This window comes from Pan paniscus, chromosome 14 (assembly GCF_029289425.2).
Source record: "Pan paniscus chromosome 14, NHGRI_mPanPan1-v2.0_pri, whole genome shotgun sequence".
Lineage (NCBI taxonomy): Eukaryota > Metazoa > Chordata > Mammalia > Primates > Hominidae > Pan > Pan paniscus.
The window spans coordinates 78,756,401-78,775,319 of NC_073263.2; the positions used below are offsets into that span (position 1 = coordinate 78,756,401).

Here is an 18,919-nt window from a genome sequence, read left to right on the forward strand (position 1 = left end):
AGTCTACAATTACCTAATGGCCACAAAACCACTTAAACATAAATACAAAGGGGTCACCAAGCACAGAAAAGTGAGATCACTAAAGAAAGCATAACAGAGTCAAAGATCCTTATTTGAATCAAAAGATACCAAACTCAACTTAATACTAATAGGATGCAAAGTTACCAAGAAGCCAAAGTTCTCATAGTCTTTTATTCAAAGCACAAGGTCTACAAACTGCCATGGCTCTTTTGGAAGGTCAACTTTGAGAGGATATACCAAACTTTAAATGGGCATATTTCCAGTAGAAGTATGCACATAAGTACACAAGTATTTAAAGATGCATGTGTATAGATGCTCATGAAGCAAGATGACATAATAAAAAATGACAATCAAAGTGGTTCTTTGATAGATATCAGATTGAATAAATTAGAATAATGGTACGCAAACAGAGAAGACTGACAGAGCCAAATGTACTGCCAGGGAAGGATGTCCATGATATATAATACGAAATTTTCTAAAAAAGATGAAAACTGTAAGTATCGTAAGAAACAAGCAAGCATGTTGTAGAGCATCCTGTATTTGATACGTACTAATAAGTTTTTTTGCATATAAAAATGGTCTGGGAAGGCCGGGTGCGGTGGCTCACACCTGTAATCCCAGCACTTTGGGAGGCCGAAGTGGGTGGGTCATGAGGTCAGGGGTTCGAGACCAGCCTGTTCGAGGTCAGGGGTTTGAGACCACCACCAACATGGTGAAACCCCCTCTCTACTAAAAATACAAAAATTAGCTGGGCGTGGTGGCAGGCGCCTGTAATCCCAGCTACTCAGGAGGCTGAGGCAGGAGAATTGCTTGAACTCAGGAGGCGGAGGTTGCAGTGAGCTGAGATCGCGCCACTGCACTCCAGCCTGGGCGACAGAGCGAGACTCTGCCTCACAAAAAAAAAAAAAAAAAAAAAAAAGGTCTGGGAAGATACACACCAAAATGTAAATAGTAGGTATATATGGTGATCATGAGAATGGGGGAAAAATCTTTCATGTACTTTTAGCATACTTTTATCTCATTCCTACCAGGAATATATATTCACTTGGTGGGTTGAAAAATAAATTTAAAAGGGAAAGAAACATTCTTCCTATGCATTTTACTAATATGAAAGACTACTAGCTATATTAATAAATCACATTCAGATGGTGCCTTACAGTTCCAAAAACATCTTATACCCCTTATCTCATTAGAAATTCAAAATGCTATGATGTAATTTACTTAGGTAACATACGTAAGAATCCTCAATTAATACATGAGAGATCAAGACCTTAATTTATACTTTCATTTATTTACATCATGTTGACTTTCCATTCTGCACTGTTAACCTCAATGGCACTGTGCTTCTTCATGTGTACAATGGGGATGGCAAGTGGTTCAACAAACTTCCTAGTTAGATATGCAACTCTTCCACCTAGTTCCTCAAGTAGTAATAACGCTTTTTTGGGCCAGCACCATCCTTAACTTTTCCTTCATTTTCTAATTCATTCAGCATATGCATTCATATATGATTTATTAGAAAAGCAAATCGTTATTTGTTTCAAAAACAGCAAGGCCAATTCATCTGGTCATGTTAAAATCATAGGCCAACACCTCCATTTTTCTATGATTTAAAGTATACTTTATCTGTGGTCTAGAATATAAATGTGAATACAAAACCAAATCTGAGTTTATAAATCTAGGCTAAGATAAACTTACAAGAGCAGCTAAACTCTAAACATCAAAATGTATCTGAGGACTGAAGAGAAAAGCTGAAATTTTTTAAAACATGGCTTACCACTGAGACAGTTCTTGCAAAAGACCTCTTTAAAATGTGTACAGGTTCACTGGTTTGCTGTTTGCCTTTTGAAGCACTGCCATCACTGGTTGGAAGTCTAAAGGCAGTAGACACATATAAAATTATGTTAGAAAGTCCAATGTCATTTTTTCTTTTTAAAGTATATTATATATTTTTGAATGGGAAAATAAATTATATATTTACATTTTTTTTTGCCAGGTAAAATGCCAATACAGGGCTTTTTTGAAACATTTTTCCAAGCTAAACAAAGTTTTTAGCATATGGGCACTTCCTTTAAATCCTACCTTCACAAGACTGAGTAGTAGAGGCTTTTTCCTCTTCTTAGAGAACATATATAATGTATATAACATATAACTTATATTCTCTAGTAATGCTACTATTAATGCTGTTATTTAAAAGTTATTCAACCAGTGAGTACCTGGGAGTAGTCCAATGCAACACGTTATGTTTGTAGAGCTACATATGACAAACAGTAACTATAACAGATTGCACAGTGCATAAAAACCAAACAAACGAAAAACCCTTTTGGGGAAAAATAAGGTTTGTAACCACTAAGTGATTACCAGAAAGAAAGACAGGGAGATAGAATTACTGTTCTAGACCATTTCCTTTGATTTTTTACTGCTTAATGAATGATAACATTTTTCAATAACGGTTTATATCCATTTGAATTCTTTATTCTAAAAGTATTGCAGTAGTCTAGAAATAAATAAGGTAAACATAGGCATATGCCTTTATACATGCTTAAATTATTGTAAGTTAAAATTTTAAAATAATGTTAAAAATATAATAAATATTATATGAGCAAGTTATTATTTGGTATTTTAGCTAAAGGTGAAAATTTACCAACAGTAGGGAATTTTCCAACTCATTTTATCAGTCTTATGAGACTACAATATATCAACCAGGCCTGCATCTATAGTCCTCCCCATCTCCCCTGCAATCTCACTTCTCCAAGACAAATTTTATTCTTTTATAACATTTGAAATTAGTAAGAAAATCAATGGATAGATTTTTTTTAAAGTCAGTAAAATATTGTTATTGGTATAATACAGATAATCTGAGTAATCAGGCAAAGTTTAAAATTAAGCCTGTGTGGAAAATGTTTAAAAATATACAAAATATTAACTGTTTTTGTTAAATATATTTATAGTTCTACCAGCATATTATAATTTGCTGAATGCTTCAAATAATTTTTCCCTATTATGCCACGTTTTGTAATGATTCTACTTCATTATAGCAAAATAATAAACCATACTAATTCAGTATAAATATGCTAAATACCTGTATAATAACTGAGGTATCTGACCCGCATTAACATCTGTACCATTATTTGATTTCTTTGAACTCTTGAACTGGAAAACAACCCTAAGAAGAGAAAACAATGATACCAAAAACAACATGATCATTACAGGAAATAAGAAATTTAAGAAACATGTTTTCCAATCTTATGTCAATGAAAATGATTCACTCTTTTACATAAAGAAAAGCAAAAAGGTATTTTCTAGATTTTCATTCTAGCTCTGAATGGGTTAGTCAGTAAAATGAAAGAACTGAACGTGATTAGGAGTAGCTGTCCTGTCCCTCCTAGCTCTCCAACTCAGCTTTAACCACAGCAGTAAACTTCTAAAATTTCTACTTACAAGTAAGTAGTATAATATCTGCTTGACTAGCTGCATGATAAGCTTTAGCCTCAGTGTGCCATGACATTCCAAGTCTGAATGAACTGTCTATGAAAATCATACAGTCCAGGGTCAAAGTAGTCACTTAGTTCTAAATACATTCTTAAGTTGATGCACACAACAACAGATGTGATTTTTCTACAGTAGTCTCCTTGAATATTCAGCAACAGGAATTTCACCTCACAAATAAGTCTATTTCTTTTTTTGGTCAGCTTTGTTATGAATTGACCTGCACTGGAATATATACTGTTATATAACTTCAACTGATTTCAAATAGTTTATGCTCAGGAGTAATCAAGAATAAACTGAATTTATCTTACAAATGATAGTCCTTTAGAATACATAAATCATAGTAATAGAATATTGAAATGTTGGATTTAGAGTCAACAGGTTACAGGTCTGACCTTGGTTTTAACCACATGACTCTCAGGAAATAGCAAATAATTTCACCTTTTTATTTCTCTAGTCCCTGGAGTATAAAATGGGGCTAATAACTGCTTCACAAAGCTATTGAGGGCATCAAATCAGATAAAATATAAGAATATGAACTGAAAAGTACTCTATATGTGAAAGTTATTTTAAAACAGCAACATTTTCCCTATATTTTATTAAAATAACACACATTGCTGAAGCTTTGAAATTTTAAACTGTTTTCTCATGCACTCTCAAATTTAATATCACATATCTACTTCTTTTTTATGGTTCCAAACTCCTCATTTTCCTTGTCACCTTCCTCTATATAATTTCTAATTTGGTAATCAAGCTCGTAAACAATGTAATACCCAGAAATATATACAAATACCATCTGACAGCAGCAAAGTACAGTGGTCTTATTACCTCCTTGTTCTGTCTAGACCTCAATTTGGCATGAGGTTACATGAATTTAATTTTTAGCAGTTATATTATGCTCTAGTCTTCCTAAGCTTTTGAATCCTGCTGAAAGTCCTCTGAATTTTCAAAACAATATTCCTCTAACAAAAATAAGAATTGCTTAAGTAACACTTGGGCATTTACTCACCCATCATCTGTGGTAATAGATGCCTGTCCATGAGATCCACAGTCACTGCTGGGTCCTGACACTCGGGCCCATGCCACATACCACCACCCAGCTTGCAGGAGAACAGGCTCATCAAACATCATTGCATATTTTTCTCTGAGAAAAAATTAGTGAGTCAAAGACAATATTTTCTTACTTCTCTGTCACATATATTTATTTTTTCAAAATCCCTTGTGAACAAAAACATGAAACTAACTGTATTATAAAATTCTTGTCAAACAACATTAAAAACACTCTAAGAAGTCTGGACAAGAATGCAAGCAAATATAGTTATTTGTGTTATGGTGATAGAATTACATTTCTTCCTCCTCTTCTTGAATTCTACAATATCCTTAAATGTTATAAAACTTTCATATTAAAATAAGATAGAATGTTTTAAACTGATATTAAAAAACATTCAAATTTTGCTGGAAAATAAAAATCTGAACTTTAGTTTTAAAGCTCATTCATTCAGCTAAATAGTTTTGAGAGGCAGCATATTAAGAAAATGGCCCTGGAGTCAGGCAGCCTGGGTTCAAGGCCCAGCTCTGTGACCTGCTAGCAGGGCAATGCAGGGCAAGTTACTCTATCCTCTCAGTACCTTAGCTTCTTCACCTGAAAACTGTGGTGAAAATAATATCCTGCTCATAGAGTTGTCCTTTAGAATGAATTAAGTCAGATAGGTGTTTGGAGTCTGTCACATAATATCTATACAAACATTATTAATTTAGAAGAAGAAAAAAGACAATAAATAAGGGCATCTTCTAAAGGATATAAACGAGTTACAAAGTACTAGGTAACAGAGTGGAAGGAATGTTTATTGGTTGTAGCTGGAATTGAAAGAAGAATAAAGGGCATTTAAAGAAGCAGGAGAATGTCATGAAAAAATCTGTAGAGGTATGGAAGTACAAAAGAGGTCAGGAAATGACAAGGTGTTCATTATTAATTTCATTAATGCATTAAGACAGCTGTAGAAGAGTAGTGGTAGAAAGTCAAAAAAGATGCTGGATGTTATGGAAATCCTTTAATGCTCCCAATGCCTTAGGAGTCTGGGCTTTGTATATAAGCTAATGAAGAAATCCTAGATGATTCTCTATAAATGAAACTGTGCTTTATATTTTCGACTCAAACTCATATGGTCAAAAACAAATGGCAGCCAGGCACATGGCTCATTCCTGTAATCCCAGCACTTTCAGAGGCCAAGGCAGGAGGATCACTTGAGGTCAGGAGTTCGAGGCCAGCCTGGCCAGCATGGTAAAACCCCATCTCTACTAAAAATACAAACATTAGCCGGGCCTGGTGGCATGCGACTGTAGTCCCAACTACTCAGGAGGCTGAGGCATGAGAATCGCTTAAACCCGGGAGGCAGAGGTTGCAGTGAGTTGAGATCACACCACTGCACTCCAGCCTAGGTGATGGAGTGAGACTCTGTCTCAAAAATAAAAATAAATAAATGAATAAATAAATAAATAAATACAGCAAATGACAATGGCACCTTAAGGCTTTGCTGAAAATTAATCAATTAGCTTTCTTAAAATTTTCCCTAATATTCATTTGTATAAAACACTGAAGGTTACTAAAAAAATCTTGCGATATTAGTTAATGCCTAAGAAATAGTCAAAATTTTCTTTAGATTTACTCTTTTGTTTTCAAAAGTATTTATATCTTGTACAAGCAAAGTCAGTATCTTACGATCATCCTTGTTTCTGAAAATATACATTTTCACTAGCAAAAAAACCTACAAGGTTTTCCTAACATAGTTATTGTTGGGAAACATAGCACACTATTACTACTATGAAGCTCAGTTTATAATTTTTCTTATAATAATATTCCCTGCTTCAAACCAGGGAACACTGATCATAACACAATATTGAGATAATTCTTAGGATTACGTAGAGAGGACTGATAAAGTGTAAGTATCCTCTTACTTAATGAACCTTCATAAATAAACATACTAATTTTTATAAACTCCCAAAAGGTTTCAGTAAAGCTAGTCACCTCCCCAAGTGTGTTATTATCAAATATATTCTAGCAGCATGATGTCAGAGTACATGGGTAATCTGAATTATGGTCAAACATGACCACTTGACACTAATTATTTATTACCTGTAATGCTAGGAGTAGTAAATAACTGTATCATTACTAGAACACCAGCATACTAGGTATTCCGTAAGAGATGCATGAAAGTAAAGGTGTATAAAATATATGCATATTTCCATTTTTATCTTCAATATTGAAAGTTGACTTATGAAATAAATTTATGAAGTATATTAGTTTTAATTCAGCATTTTTGAAAGCAATACTTATATTGCTTAATATATAATTTAATTTCTCAAGCATTTGATATTCATAGCAGATTTAAAACTTCCTTTTAAAGTATGTTTATTCATTTATAATAAATTTTTAATATTAAGTATGCAAGAGTTACAATGAATAATGCACAAATTATTTACCTAGCAGCACAGTCATAAGCCAATACATCAGTCTCTGCAAGAAGGTCACCATCAGTTTCATGATCTCCTCCATCAGGACCCAATTCAAACAGCTAAGGAAAGGAGAAAGACAATCATTTATATAAATCAGCTATACATATCTGATGAACAATGTGTTCATAATTTTGTGCATGATCAATGTATGCTGGACCATACCAAATGTAAAAAATCAGAGTACCTGCTTTTTTAACATTACTATGTGAAATACACAAACATATGTATTTAAATTAGGAAACAAGGTTTTATGGTCTACATTAATCTCTGTTTTCCTAATTTATATATTCATCTATTTACATCAAATGCTCTAAATAGTTCTATACAAGTTTTGTACCTAATATGTGCATCTGAAAAAGGTGAGAGAACTCAAACAAAAAATTTTAACTAAGTGAGACTCTCACTAAGTGAGATTCTACCTCATTCTAAATGAGGTAGAATGTTGCTTCATCACTTACTAACTGTGAGATCCTGGGACCTAGTTTCCTCATCCATAAAAGGTGGGTGGATACTAACAGTTCCCATCTCACAGTACTTTTAAAAATTAAGTGAATACTGTAGAATTCTTAAAAAAAACAAACAATAAAAAAGGGTAGAGAAATATTAGCTACAGAGAGAGAAGAGCAACATAAGAATCCTTAAAAACAATAGGTAACAAAATATAGTTCAAAGTAATATGGCATGAGAAAAAGATAGATGAAAAGCATGAAACAAATGGCTCTTAAAAAAGAGGGGAAGATCCTCTGGGTAAGAAAAAAACAGAAAAGATATCCAATACAAAAAGGTTATGAAATTAAGTGGAAATAAGAATTATGAGGAAGAGGTCTTTTTAAAAAATGTCCTTTTTTTTTTTAAGAAAACCTTTTTCCTCTGGATAATTATGGAAGGTGAATTGCAAGAGAGGCAGATAAAGATTAAAATGCATTAAAATTTACTGGACAAGTACTGTGCTAGGTGTCTAAATTTTTAAATTATATGCTAATGACTTAGAAATCTTTCTCCAGCTCAGCTCTTATTCTCAACAGTCATTGGATTCCCTTTGTCCTACTAGTTCTATACCTTCTTCCTGCCTTCTCTGTTCTGGTTAATGGTCTTTCATTCACCTAATCTCTCAGATAAAAAGTCTGAAATAGGCCAGGCCTGATGGCTCACACCTGTAATCCTAGCACTTTGGGAGGCTGAGGCAGGCAGATCATATGAGGTCACGAGTTTGACACCAGCCTGGTCAACATGGTGAAACCCCGTCTCTACTAAAAATACAAAAATTAGCTGGGCGTGGTGGCACATGCCTGTAGTCCCAGCTACTCGGGAAGCTGAGGCAGAAGAATTGCTTGAACCCAGGAGGCAGAGGCTGCAGAGAGCCAAGATGGCATCACTGCACTCCAGTGTGGGCTACCAAAGAGACTCTTAAAAAAAAATAGTCCGAAATAATCCTTTTTCCATATTTCTCTGCCATTACTGTATCTATTCTCTTACTGGTACCAAAGCTTGTCAATTCAACCATATTCCCTATTGCTGGCTGGAATATTTCAACAACTAATTAGTCTTATCTCCATTCTCTCCTTCTTCTAACCCATTTTCCACAAAGTTGAGGATTTTTGTATTTGTTTCATGACCCTTAGTACCCTTATAAAAATATCTTATCAGAATACTTTCTTAATATAAAATTATTCCTTGTTTTCTCATCTCCTCCACAGCATGATATGAAGGTTCTTAATAATTTGTCCCCAACCTGACTCCTGTATTTACATTCAACCAATATTTTTGAACACATACTGTATGCCAAGCACAGTTCTAGAAATTGGGCATAAAGGGGCAAACAATACAAACAAAGAATTGGGGGCTACTGGGAGTAAGTCTATGGTTGGGAATCGAATTTACAGTTTTAAATAGGCTTACCAGGGAATGAAGCTCTGAAGGTGATGGGGAAGTGGGCTATGTAGGTGCTGAAGTGAAGAGAGCTGTAGTTAAGAGGAAACAGCAAGTGAAGAGGTACTGAGATTTGACTGTGCCTGGAATGTCTGAGGAACAATAAGCAGGCCAGTGTCACCGGATTAGAGTGAAACAACTAGTAGAACAAAAGGTCAGAGAGGTGATGACAGCCAGTTCTGATGGGGACTTTGTAGGTCCTTCTAAGGCTTTTGGTTCTCATTCTCACATAGGAAGACACTACAGGATTCTGAAGAGACAATGATGCAATCTGCTGTACATTTTAAGAGAATCACTGCCACACTCAGAACAGAACAAATGGGGTGAGGACAGACGTAGAACACAAGTTGGGAGGCTACTGTAATAATACAGATGAGAATGGCTGTGGCATGACCCAACCTGATAGCAGTGGCAGTTTTCAGAAGTGGTTAGATACGGGATTTATTTTGAAAGTGGAAACGACAATATTTGCTGCCGAAGTGGATGTGTGTAAAAGAAAGAGTAGAATCAAGGATGACTCCAAGATTTTTGGCCTGAGGAAACAGAAGAATGAAGTTAACTCCATGCTGAGTCAGTTAACTGGGATGGGGAAGAACATGAGGATAGCAGGTTTAGGCAGATCATCAGAAGCATAGTATTGAATATGTTACCTCCAAAATGCCTATCAGAGAGTCACGTGGAGACACAGCATAGGCTGTTGTACATATTGGTTTAAAGGTCAGAGAAGAGGTTTATAAATTTAAAAGTCATCAGAGATAAATGTCCATGAGGCTGGACCACTATGAGGAAGAGAATACTTTTAAAAGATGTCAAAAACTGAGTTCTTGGCACTCCAACATTTAGAAGTCAGGAAGATGATGAGCAACCAGCAGGAGACTAAGAAGAACAGTCAGTGGGACAAAAGAAAAATGAAGTGTAGTGTCCTGCGGGACAAGAGAAGAAAGTATTTCAAAGAAGAGCTCAATTGGGTTAAATTCAGCTGACTGGTTAAGGAAGATGAGAGCTGAGGCTTGACTACTGAATTTAGCAATATGAAAGTCATCAGTGTCCTTGACAACAGCAATGTCAGTGGTGGGGGCAAAAATCTGACTGGAGTAGGTTCAAGTAGGAATGGTAAGAGAGAGAATGGAGACAGAAAGTATAGAAAGAATATGTACAGAGACTATCTAGGTGGCTAGTCCAAGACAAATACCTTTGCCTAGGGTAGTGGTAGAAAAGTCTTTTTTGTGGAGAAGAAAGAGATATAGGAGGCCTATCAAGAAAAATGTCTAGATTTCCGGCCTATGTATCAAGCATATGGTGGATGGTACTAATCATGAGAGAGAGAGATCAGTGGAAGAGCATGAATTCAGTTGAGATATTATGACTGATAACTGATGTGCCTTTAACATATTTACATGAAAATGCATCAAAGAAGTCTGAGTTGGAGATACAAATTTGGGGATTATGGTATGCTGATGGCTATTAAAACTCTGGGCTCAAAAGAGAATGCATATAAGAGTATGTGAAGAAAGAGGGCCTAGGGCTGGGTCTTTGAGGAACTCCTACATTCAGTGGCCAGGTGGAAGGGGATGAACCTACAAAGAGATAGAAGAAACAACTAGAGGTATGAAAACAAAACAAAACAAAAAAATACAAAAGGGCTTAACAAATGTATACATTACAGAGAGGTGAAGGGAAGGAAAAAAAAAGACTGACTACTGTTGAAAGGCCTTAGCCCACTCACTGGATAATTGAATACAAAAGGCAAGATCATTTCCAGACGATAGGAGGAGTGAGGTAAAATTTGAGTTTGAAAAAAAAAAACAGGGCCAATATAAAAACAACATATATGGAAGGCCTCCATAATTCTATATACTACAGTGTTTGAAGATAAGGTCCACTACGTTGTTCACTATTCCGAAAAGAAAAAATCTCTTAGAGCTAGAAAAAAATATATCCTCCTGATGAGCTTATTAGACATTGTCAAGTAGAACTACATAACACATTGAGGTTGCTTCTCTAATGTGAGGATGAATCAAGACATCCTAAAATAACCATTTTAAAGCAGTTGCACTGAAATGAGCCAAACTACTATTTTTCTTATTATCAAAATATATGTGCTACAAGAGTCCTTAATCATTATTCTATCACTATACTCCACATAACTATAGGAGCTTTAAATTTTTACTTTATTCATTCTTACATTATCTGCTTTTTTAGCATGTATTCCAACTATAACCAGAAATAAGCAAATATTTCTTTAAGTTTGTCAGTTCTGGTTGGGCCTCCATGGGGAATGTCCTTGGAAACCATCATTATGAAGAAGAGTGTTAACATATTGATATCATTTTTAGATATTATTGAGAGAACTAAGAAAATACCTCCTGAACAGATGACATTTAATCGAGATTTTTTTGTGAAGCCTGCTATTGAAATTCAGGCAGAAACTATAGTTTTCTCTTTCACTTTTAGAGCAAAATCAGGTAATTTGAGAAGCAGAACATTCAAGCTATTAGTGAATATTCAAAGAATGAACATATACTTTGTTTAGGATAATTTGTTGGCCCTTTTGGATACGAATAGGTGTGGTAACATATGACTCTCAATGATTTTTAGTTTGCCTACCAGATGGAATCCTCCCCTAACACTATCTCTCACTCATCCCGGTCTCCACTCCTGGGGTGAAGATGTCTCTTTACATACTACATCAAAATGTCCCTAAACAGTTGTGCCTCCTCTGTCATTAAAATGGCTATAAGAAAGTAGCCACATAAAAAGGCACTGGTATTGCTAGGCCACCAGAAGTTCCACAGAAAGGACTGAGATATAGTCTTTCTTCAGTCGTAAATTGTTGAAAATAATTTTCCTTTCATTTCTTCCCTTCTTACAGAATTTTGATTTTTTTAATGAGTTATTAATTTAGTATTACTGTAGGGGGCGAGGAGGCAAGACGGCCGAATAGGAACAGCTCCGGTCTACAGCTCCCAGCGTGAGCAACGCAGAAGACGGGTGATTGCTGCATTTCCATCTGAGGTACCGGGTTCATCTCACTAGGGAGTGCCACATAGTGGGCGCAGGACAGTGGGTGTGCGCACCGTGAGCGAGCTGAAGCAGGGCGAGGCATTGCCTCACTCGGGAAGCGCAAGGGGTCAGGGAGTTCCCTTTCCTAGTCAAAGAAAGGGGTGACAGACGGTACCTGGAAAATCGGGTCACTCCCACCCGAATACTGCGCTTTTCTGACGGGCTTAAAAAACGGCACACCAGGAGATTATATCCTGCACCTGACTCGGAGGGTCCTACGCCCACGCAGTCTCGCTGATTGCTAGCACAGCAGTCTGAGATCAAACTGCAAGGTGGCAGCGAGGCTGGGGGAGGGGCGCCCGCCATTGCCCAGGCTTGCTTAGGTAAACAAAGCAGCTGGGAAGCTCGAACCGGGTGGAGCCCACCACAGCTCAAGGAGGCCTGCCTGCCTCTGTAGGCTCCACCTCTGGGGGCAGGGCACAGACAAACAAAAAGACAGCAGTAACCTCTGCAGACTTAAATGTCCCTGTCTGACAGCTTTGAAGAGAGCAGTGGTTCTCCCAGCACACAGCTGGAGATCTGAGAAAGGGCAGACTGCCTCCTCAAGTGGGTCCCTGACCCCTGACCCTCGAGCAGCCTAACTGGGAGGCACCCCCCAGCAGGGGCACACTGACACCTCACACAGCCTGGTACTCCAACAGACCTGCAGCTGAGGGTCCTGTGTGTTAAAAGGAAAACTAACAAACAGAAATGACATCCACACCAAAAACCCATCTGTACATCACCATCATCAAAGACCAAAAGTCGATAAAACCACAAAGATGGGGAAAAAACAGAGCAGAAAAACTGGAAACTCTAAAAAGCAGAGCAACTCTCCTCCTCCAAAGGAACACAGTTCCTCACCAGCAATGGAACAAAGCTGGACGGAGAATGACTTTGACGAGCTGAGAGAAGAAGGCTTCAGATGATCAAATTACTCTGAGCTACGGGAGGACATTCAAACCAAAGGCAAAGAAGTTGAAAACCTTGAAAAAAATTTAGAAGAATGTATAACTAGAATAACCAATACAGAGAAGTGCTAAAAGGAGCTGATGGAGCTGAAAACCAAGGCTCAAGAACTACGTGAAGAATGCAGAAGCCTCAGGAGCCGATACGATCAACTGGAAGAAAGGGTATCAGCAATGGAAGATGAAATAAATGAAATGAAGCGAGAAGGGAAGTTTAGAGAAAAAAGAATAAAAAGAAAAGAACAAAGCCTCCAAGAAATATGGGACTATGTGAAAAGACCAAATCTACGTCTGATTGGTGTACCTGAAAGTGACGGGGAGAATGGAACCAAGTTGGAAAACACTATGCAGGATATTATCCAGGAGAACTTCCCCAATCTAGCAAGGCAGGCCAACATTCAGATTCAGGAAATACAGAGAATGCCACAAAGATACTCCTTGAGAAGAGCAACTCCAAGGCACATAATTGTCAGATTTACCAAAGTTGAAATGAAGGAAAAAATGTTAAGGGCAGCCAGAGAGAAAGGTCGGGTTACCCTCAAAGGGAAGCCCATCAGACTAACAGCAGATCTCGCGGCAGAAACTCTACGAGCCAGAAGACAGTGGGGGCCAATATTCAACATTCTTAAAGAAAAGAATTTTCAACCCAGAATTTCATATCCAGCCAAACAAAGCTTCATAAGTGAAGGAGAAATAAAATACTTTACAGACAAGCAAATGCTGAGAGATTTTGTCACCACCAGGCCTGACCTAAAAGAGCTCCTGAAGGAAGTGCTAAACATGGAAAGGAACAACCGGTACCAGCCACTGCAAAATCATGCCAAAATGTAAAGACCATCGAGACTAGGAAGAAACTGCATCAATTAACGAGCAAAATAACCAGCTAACATCATAATGACAGGATCAAATTCACACATAACAATATTACCTTTAAATGTAAATGGACTAAATTTTCCAATTAAAAGACACAGACTGGCAAATTGGATAAAGAGTCAAGACCCATCAGTGTGCTGTATTCAGGAAACCCATCTCATGTGCAGAGACACACATAGGCTCAAAATAAAAGGATGGAGGAAGATCTACCAAGCAAATGGAAAACAAAAAAAGGCAGGGGTTGCAATCCTAGTCTCTGATAAAACAGACTTTAAATCAACAAAGATCAAAAGAGACAAAGAAGGCCATTACGTAATGGTAAAGGGATCAATTCAACAAGAAGAGCTAACTATCCTAAATATATATGCACTCAATACAGGAGCACCCAGATTCATAAAGCAAGTCCTGAGTGACCTACAAAGAGACTTAGACTCCCACACATTAATAATGGGAGACTTTAACACCCCACTGTCAACATCAGACAGATCAACGAGACAGAAAGTCAACAAGGATACCCAGGAATTGAACTCAGCTCTACACCAAGCAGACCTAATAGACATCTACAGAACTCTCCACCCCAAATCAACAGAATATACATTTTTTTCAGCACCACACCACACCTATTCCAAAATTGACCACATACTTGGAAGTAAAGCTCTCCTCAGCAAATGTAAAAGAACAGAAATTATAACAAACTATCTCTCAGACCACAGTACAATCAAACTAGAACTCAGGATTAAGAATCTTACTCAAAACCGCTCAACTACATGGAAACTGAACAACCTGCTCCTGAATGACTACTGGGTACACAATGAAATGAAGGCAGAAATAAAGATGTTCTTTGAAACCAACGAGAACAAAGACACAACATACCAGAATCTCTGGGACGCATTCAAAGCAGTGTGTAGAGGGAAATTTATAGCACTAAATGCCCACAAGAGGAAGGAGGAAAGATCCAAACTTGACACCCTAACATCATAATTAAAGGAACTAGAAAAGCAAGAGCAAACACATTCAAAAGCTAGCAGAAGGCAAGAAATAACTAAAATCAGAGCAGAACTGAAGGAAATAGAGACACAAAAAACCCTTCAAAAAATTAATGAATCCAGGAGCTGGTTTTTTGAAAGGATCAACAAAATTGATAGACCGCTAACAAGACTAATAAAGAAAAAAAGAGAGAATAATCAAATAGACGCAATAAAAAATGATAAAGGGGATATCACCACCGATCCCACAGAAATACAAACTACCATCAGAGAATACTACAAAATCCTCTACACAAATAAACTAGAAAATCTAGAAGAAATGGATAAATTCCTCGACACATACACTCTCCCAAGACTAAACCAGGAAGAAGTTGAATCTCTGAATAGACCAATAACAGGATCTGAAATTGTGGCAATAATCAACAGCTTACCAACCACAAAGAGTCCAGGACCAGATGGATTCACAGCCGAATTCTACCAGAGATACAAGGAGGAACTGGTACCATTCCTTCTGAAACTATTCCACTCAACAGAAAAAGAGGGAATCCTCCCTAACTCATTTTATGAGGCCAGCATCATCCTGATACCAAAGCCGGGCAGAGACACAACCAAAAAAGAGAATTTTAGACCAATATCCTTGATGAACATTGATGCAAAAATCTTCAAATACTGGCAAAACGAATCCAGCAGCACATCAAAAAGCTTATCCACCATGATCAAGTGGGCTTCATCCCTGGGATGCAAGGATGGTTCAATATACGCAAATCAATAAATGTAATCCAGCATATAAACAGAACCAAAGACAAAAACCACAGGATTATCTGAACAGATGCAGAAAAGGCCTTTGACAAAATTCAACAACCCTTCATGCTAAAAACTCTCAATAAATTAGGTATTCATGGGACGTATTTCAAAATAATAAGAGCTATCTATGACAAACCCACAGCCAATATCATACTGAATGGGCAAAAACTGGAAGCATTCCCTTTGAAAACTGGCACAAGACAGGGATGCCCTCTCTCACCGCTCCTATTCAACATAGTGTTGGAAGTTCTGGCCAGGGCAATTAGGCAGGAGAAGGAAATAAAGGGTATTCAATTAGGAAAAGAGGAAGTCAAATTGTCCCTGTTTGCAGACGACATGATTGTATATCTAGAAAACCCCATTGTCTCAGCCCAAAACCTCCTTAAGCTGATAAACAACTTCAGCAAAGTCTCAGGATACAAAATCAATGTACAAAAATCATAAGCATTCTTATACACCAACAACAGACAAACAGAGAGCCAAATCATGAGTGAACTCCCATTCACAATTGCTTCAAAGAAAATAAAATACCTAGGAATCCAACTTACAAGGGATGTGAAGGACCTCTTCAAGGAGAACTACAAACCACTGCTCAAGGAAATAAAAGAGGATACAAACAAATGGAAGAACATTCCATGCTCATGGGTAGGAAGAATCAATATCGTGAAAATGGCCATACTGCCCAAGGTAATTTACAGATTCAATGCCATCCCCATCAAGCTACCAATGACTTTCTTCACAGAATTGGAAAAAACTACTTTAAAGTTCATATGGAACCAAAAAAGAGCCCGCATGACCAAGTCAATCCTAAGCCAAAAGAACAAAGCTGGAGGCATCACACTACCTGACTTCAAACTATACTGCAAGGCTACAGTAACCAAAACAGCATGGTACTGGTACCAAAAAAGAGATATAGATCAATGGAACAGAACAGAGCCCTCAGAAATAATGCCACATATATCTTTGACAAACCTGAGAAAAACAAGAAATGGGGAAAGGATTCCCTATTTAATAAATGGTGCTGGGAAAACTGGCTAGCCGTATGGAGAAAGCTGAAACTGGATCCCTTCCTTACACCTTACACAAAAATCAATTCAAGATGGATTAAAGACTTAAACGTTAGACCTAAAACCATAAAAACCCTACAAGAAAACCTAGGCATTACCATTCAGGACATAGGCATGGGCAAGGACTTCATGTCTAAAACACCAAAAGCAATGGCAACAAAAGACAAAATTGACAAATGGGATCTAATTAAACTAAAGAGCTTCTGCACAGCAAAAGAAACTACCATCAGAGTGAACAGGCAACCTACAAAATGGGAGAAACTTTTCGCAACCTACTCATCTGACAAAGGGCTAATATCCAGAATCTACAATGAACTCAAACAAATTTACAAGAAAAAAAACAAACAACCCCATCAAAAAGTGGGCGAAGGACATGAACAGACACTTCTCAAAAGAAGACATTTATGCAGCCAAAAAACACATGAAAAAATGCTCACCATCACTGGCCATCAGAGACATGCAAATCAAAACCACAATGAGATACCATCTCACACCAGTTAGAATGGCAATCATTAAAAAGTCAGGAAACAACAGGTGCTGGAGAGGATGTGGAGAAATAGGAACACTTTTACACTGCTGGTGGGACTGTAAACTAGTTCAACCATTGTGGAAGTCAGTGTGGCGATTCCTCAGGGATCTAGAACTAGAAATACCATTTGACCCAGCCATCCCATTACTGGGTATATACCCAAAGGGCTATAAATCATGCTGCTATAAAGACACATGCACACGTATGTTTATTGCGGCATTATTCACAATAGCAAAGACTTGAAACCAACCCAAATGTCCAACAATGATAGACTGGATTAAGAAAATGTGGCACATATACACCATGGAATACTATGCAGCCATAAAAGAGGATGAGTTCATGTCCTTTGTAGGGATATGGATGAAATTGGAAATCATCATTCTCAGTAAACTATCGCAAGAACAAAAAACCAAACACTGCATATTCTCACTTATAAGTGGGAACTGAACAATGAGAACACATGGACACAGGAAGGGGAACATCACACTCTGGAGACTGTTGTGGGGTGGGGGGAGGGGGGAGGGATAGCATTGGGAGATATACCTAATGCTCGATGACAAGTTAGTGGGTGCAGCGCATCAGCATGGCACATGTATACATATGTAACTAACCTGCACATTGTGCACATGTACGCTAAAACTTAAAGTATAATAATAATAAATACATAAATTTAAAAAAAATTAGTATTACTGTATTCGATTTTAGCAATGTTTTCTCTATCGCTTTTTAAAAAGAAGCATTAAAAACAAAATAAACCCAGTTAAAAAGGAAAAAAATTAGACATTAAATAATAAAATAATAAATTAAGTCAAAATCAGTATGTTCAAACAAAAAAGGACAACATTGTTGATGAACTTTACCTTAATTTTAGCAGTATATTCTCCTCTACCTCCAAACAGACCAAGACCACCAAGTAAAATATCAGTGTCGGCACTGAAACGTATAGCTTCTACTGAATGGGCAGAATAACCCCAGCCTCCTCCATGACCTAGAATATATAAATCATAATCTATGTTTTAAAAGATCCATATATATTTCAGTTGTAAGACAATATTTCCTAAACCGAAGTATACATACTTTCAAACCTGTTTACCACACTATAATCTTCTTTAGAATAAACCTTCATTACTGCTTGAGTCTCTTCCTCTGTACTTGCAACACCCATTTTTAAGTCCTGCATAGTTGCCAAGGTATCAAGACAACCTAAAACAACAAACAAACAAAATTTAACTCCTTGAAATGAAAATGTCCTATGGTATTGATGACATTAAATGCTATAGGGGATAAATTAAAATAAATAAACTCAGAATATTACTCCAAGCTTTAAACATCATTTCATGGAAGAATGCTTAAAACCAATACAAATTATCCCTTGTCTGATTAATGATCATATTTAAACTTGCCATACGACAACCTTTTACACAAAACTGGATCTCTGAAAAGTTGAAATCACTTAACCTTTGAATTCTTACAAGGTTCTTCCTTTTATGAAACTCCAAATTAGTTTGATTCTTAAAGTGCTATTTGAGGAAGACACATTAGTGTCACACAAACTTAATCAACACTAGTGTTGGATGTCTACAATAGAAACCAAAATGAAATTTGAGAAAAAGGAAACAAGGAGTTATATTTATGATATAGTAATTATATTTAGGAATATGATTTCACACCTGCAAGTGCTAGAGTCTTAAAACGAGT

General features: G+C 37.0%; 1 protein-coding gene across 19 annotated transcripts in view; it reads right to left on the minus strand.

Annotated features, from left to right (window-relative positions):
* MYCBP2 (MYC binding protein 2) overlaps positions 1-18,919 on the minus strand; it is a 282,485-nt gene that overhangs the window by 142,435 nt on the left and 121,131 nt on the right. For all 19 annotated transcript variants that reach the window (XM_055096857.3, XM_055096853.3, XM_063595814.1 and 16 more), the window contains 6 exons: positions 18,299-18,424; positions 18,082-18,209; positions 6,991-7,082; positions 4,520-4,654; positions 3,104-3,187; positions 1,799-1,895 (listed from right to left, as the gene is read on the minus strand). In XM_055096857.3, the coding sequence (XP_054952832.2) occupies positions 1,799-1,895; positions 3,104-3,187; positions 4,520-4,654; positions 6,991-7,082; positions 18,082-18,209; positions 18,299-18,424 (662 nt within the window). The remainder of the gene's footprint in view (positions 1-1,798; positions 1,896-3,103; positions 3,188-4,519; positions 4,655-6,990; positions 7,083-18,081; positions 18,210-18,298; positions 18,425-18,919) is intronic.